The 4814-nt window shown below is 35.9% G+C and overlaps 1 protein-coding gene across 1 annotated transcript in view; it reads left to right on the top strand.

Annotated features, from left to right (window-relative positions):
* Nucleotides 1–2288: 2288 nt before the first annotated feature.
* Nucleotides 2289–4814, top strand: part of LOC110454556 (asparagine synthetase domain-containing protein 1-like) — a 13197-nt gene continuing 10671 nt past the window's right edge. The window contains exons 1-3 of the mRNA XM_021504127.1: nucleotides 2289–2400; nucleotides 3021–3111; nucleotides 4313–4516. Coding sequence (XP_021359802.1) covers nucleotides 3052–3111; nucleotides 4313–4516 — 264 coding nt within the window. The 5' untranslated portion in view covers nucleotides 2289–2400; nucleotides 3021–3051. The remainder of the gene's footprint in view (nucleotides 2401–3020; nucleotides 3112–4312; nucleotides 4517–4814) is intronic.

The raw sequence follows: 4814 nt of genomic DNA, 5'->3' as shown, positions 1-4814 counted from the left end.
GTATGGAAATTATGTTAATTATGACATTAGTTAACGGTTTTAAAGCTACGCGATTTACGAAAGTGTACTTACAGGTAAAACAACCTTGAAACTATGGATGTATAATTAACCGAAATAAATCTTACTTCTCTACTGATTGTACGAAAGAAGTTCGACGCACACATAACATTTGGTAATCTTGAAAATTAGGCCATTTCATTTCAATGAAAAAGACAACATAAAAAGTCTACACTTTATCTGCAATCAGATTGTAAAAATAATGGAATTACACCGGAAAACCTTTAATGGGAGTCTTTTCTGTTTAATTGGATGTCGGCATCAATATAGCTGTCTTCAAAATGACCGGATTTCTATTTTTATCAATATAAGCTTTAAGTTGCTGTCACATAAGTCTTCGACTTCAAAGACTTGGCCGTGAAGACGGAAGACGGTCTAACTAACGGGTTGGGGGATTCAAATACCTGCTGTATCCACGGAATTAGATTATCTAAGTCCGTGTTGTATCCCACTACTAGTGATTGTACGTGGATTGCAACTAATTAATGTGTTCCCTGCATAATCGGCGCGACTGGGGTGAGCACAGGGACCTGATAATTTATACAGCTATATTTGGACCTAACTAAGGTGTTCGGAGTAATTTTACATGTTTTAGGGGTAAGATTGACGTTCGGTAAAAAGCAAACCCCAATGCTTATATATCATGAATCATAGCTGAAACCACGGAATTAGTTATCTAAGTCCGTGTTGAAACAAATTATCAGGTCTATGGAATATTCAAGACACTATAGTTATCTGAGCATTCATTCAAGTTGCCACGTACACTTCCTCGGGACCTTTATCTTTCATTTCTTCAGTGTTTCTTACCAACCCTCTCTTTATGTCTTCTGTTTTTCTTTCCAACCCTCTCTTTCATTCTTTTCGGTGCTATCTCCCTAGGCAACGATCAAAGTCCGTATCTATAGTTGTTGCCGGGGACATAACAAACTGAACACAAAAAAATGACAGTCCGCCTTACATTGGTTTTCTACGTTACTGAATTAGTAGATTCTGAGATGATCAGATATCACACGATTTCAAGATTTTATTTTCACCCAGACACACACAAATGTGTCTAACAAGAGGTTATGTAAATATCACATAGTTTGAGTGCATGACAGGCAAAAATTCTATATCACAACATAGTACATACATCATTACAGATATACTTGTAGTTACATGCAAACAATTCAGTGTTCAACATATATAGAACTTCACAAGCAAACAGAAACATTTATAGAATATCATTTTATGTTGGTTTGGACTTGTATTGTATAAAAATGGGCCGGAATATGTGTTTCCCTTATTTTGACTAGAGTATCGTTATTACAAGTTCATAAGAAATGAAACTCGTCCCAAATACCCGTATTACAGATTGGGCATAGTTTGTCCTGTCTTTGAATTAATTCCCACCATCTTCCCGTTAGAATAGTATCTGTACTTGATTCCAACGTACGGGTGTACACGACGTGAGCCTGGATGTCCCTTCTGTGGAAATTAATGTGTTCAGAGTAATTTTATACGTTTAAGGGTTTAAGATCAGTTTTCGGTAAAAATGTCATCCCAATAAAATGATATATATATATATATACGAACACCTCCATGGGAGGACTGAGGGATGTCAATTTCCTTTCCCTTTTTTGTATTTAGTATGTATTTAGTAATTACTGTGTGATAAGAGAGCTTTTTTTCTGATCACCTCAATCATTATATGTCCAAATATAGCTGCCGTAACAAATACTGATGTCCATGTTCTTTTCAAAGTATTTTTTTTCCGTGACTAATTTCCATAAACTTTAAAATAGAGGGTACCGAAGAATCAAAAGTATATACATAAGTTACATGGATGTCACTGTGGCATTTTAATACGAGTCTTCTAACTTTTTTCTTTCTTGGGTAGGGGAAGGGTAGACAGGCAGGCGGGGTTGCAATGTTGATAAATTGGATTTCAATATGAACAGCCGGAGACAGCTTCTGTCGCGAAATGACCGTTGCCACTAGAGCTCTACCTGATTTTTTTTTCAGTTTATGTTAAATTTTGCTTCAAATTCAATATAAACACTGATTTCGAGGTAAGTGAAAATATTTCCAACTATGGTTGATAGTTCTAAAAGGCTCGCCTCTAACACTAATTCAAACACGGAAATCGACTGCTTTCTAAGTCCGTGATTCAAGTTAACCAAATTGGTAAAATGGCGCGAAAATAGTCGTTTGTCGGTATACTCGACAGAGTTGTATCCCTTGACACAGTTCATTTCCGGATTGCAACACATGGATGTTTGTTGACATCAGATGTGACTCGAAAGTGATTCCAGGCTGTAACCAACATATCTCACGTGTCTAATGTTGACGGCGGAACCCCAGGTAAACCATAGAAGGTTTGTGAGTTATCGCTGAGCTAAAATCTTCTAAGAATTAGATCAGGGTACGAACGCATGATACTGAAACATTGAAAGTTTATGTTTGGCAACTTTGGATAAGTGGTCTGGATCATAACAGTTTAATGTTATCAGCGGAAAGCTAATATTATATCACCATGTTAATGTTGACAGTCACAACGTCATGATGTTATAACTTCCTGATCTGTTCATGTTCTCCATATAATAATTATTACAGTGTTTGGGGGGGGGGGCACACAATCTTCAGCAGTTTGTTCAAATAATGTCCAGTAAATATATGATTAGACTATAAGATTTCGTATATTTCTGGGATATGCTTGTATAGGGCAGCTTGTACAGCTGAATTTTTAATTTCTCAATCCTAGCTGATCAATTATTTCATTCACACTGGGACATTTGTCCTATGTTTTTCCAATATTGAAATTATAAGAATGAACATCTCAACACTGTAATGTTCTTTATCTAATATCTAATACAAATATAAGAAAAGAGAACCAAGCTGCTTGCAAACTACTCGTGCATTTTGCATATATAATTTCATTTGAAAATTTGATTAACCTTCTGTTTATTTTTTGTCTTCAACAGGTTCCTGTATTAAAAGTCACAAACCCCAGACATGTGTGGTATCTGCTGCATATGCAGCAACACACAAGACAGTGACCATGTGGACTGGAAGGTGAATAGTATTTGTACACACTTTCCTGCAAACTTGCATAATGTGTTACATGATCATCATCACACATGCATTGATAAATAAAATCTAATTGGCTTTGAATTTGACTGCAGTCTGTGGATACACCATTCAAATACTTTTCATTTATTAGATAAAAGGTTCAAAATCAAACATTATGAATACATGCAGGGTTTGACACTAACACTAGTCCATTAGTCCTGGACCAGTAAAAAATAAGAAGGACTGGTTAATGCTTAGTTCATATCATTTAATATGTCTGTCCAATTTCACTCTGTTTGGTAATCATGCTACTATTATACAAGTTCTTAACATATTGTGATAATTTGGTGTTTGTATATCCCTAATCGTGTATATTGTGTTAAGAGTAATGGGTTGATAAGGATGATGGGTCATGTATTTAGTACAGGCTTTAATTGACACTGGGAGGGGGGACCATACTGATAGCAGGCAGGCTGGCACATGGCTGAGCCGGTGAGTTGACCTTTAAGGTCATGGGAGCTGTCACTGCTACAGGGTTGTCGTCAGGTACACCTAGGAGTAATAGCTGGGGAGAGACCAGCGTGGGGGTCCGGGGAGAAAAGGGAGTGATCTAGTGGAATACAGACGTGATTAGGCTGTCTCCTGTATAGCTTAGCTGAGGTAAATTAGCTAAGGGATTCTCTCAGGTGTTGTTATGGACTATGCTGACCATGATGTTGTACATTGTATATAAAGTGTAAATAAACTTGTAAATAGAACTCTGCTGTGAAATGTTGTATTCTGGAAACCTCCTCCCCGTCACGTTACAATATTTTCAACCAGGGATTCGAAGATGATTTTTTATTAAGTAAATGCAGAGACGTATATACTAACAAGTTATATTTGTGGATAATCTCAGTGTGAAGTTTTACTATAAAATATATTTATGTACTCCGTGTAAAACTGGTTTTACTCAGTTGTGACAGTGGTTTTGTGTGCTGTTGTATGTGAAATACTTTTGGTAAACTAAGTATAAGAATTTTTGAAGAAACAAAAAGAAATGTAAAATAATAAGACTGTGTTTTATATATATTTTGAAAATATGTATATTTATGTAAGTAAATTGTATCCCTTTTTGATGTAAATTATATAAATTTAAAAATCATTTGAATTGTTTCTATTTCCATTAAAATACTCTTTTCAAATTGCTTTTTATGGTTTACAGGACTTTATTGAGAAGAATTCAAGAATAGGAAGAAGAGGACCTGATTGTAGCAGCTCACAGCTAATTGATGTTGGCAGTAAGGGCAGACAACTCTTCCTACAAGGCCATGTCCTTCACCTCAGGGGTGAGCTGACACCTCAGCCATTACAAGATCACCATGGCAACATGCTCCTCTGGAACGGGGAAATATTTGGAGGGCTAGAGGTAAAATCATCATTTCCAACTTAACATAACGATACATTGTAATTGTTCTATATTTATTGATTAGAGTGAAGTCTTTCTACGAATAAAATGTTGCTTGAAAGTTTTGGTATACATCAATGTAGGAATCACGGGTAGAAACCGAGGTGCTTAGACCTATAATATGACTCTTGTCCTACTCTTACAAGAAGCTCTTACTTGATTAAGACTTCTACTATGGTAACAGGCATTACAAATGCATTGGTATATTTTTATTTTAAACATGCCTTATTGGTGAGATTACTACACACTAACTATAAAT

The sequence above is a fragment of the Mizuhopecten yessoensis genome, unplaced genomic scaffold (genome assembly GCF_002113885.1).
Source record: "Mizuhopecten yessoensis strain PY_sf001 unplaced genomic scaffold, ASM211388v2 scaffold7907, whole genome shotgun sequence".
In the NCBI taxonomy this organism is placed as follows: Eukaryota; Metazoa; Mollusca; class Bivalvia; order Pectinida; family Pectinidae; genus Mizuhopecten; species Mizuhopecten yessoensis.
Note: the sequence above shows the minus strand (reverse complement) of the source record. Positions and strands in the feature narration are given on the sequence as shown.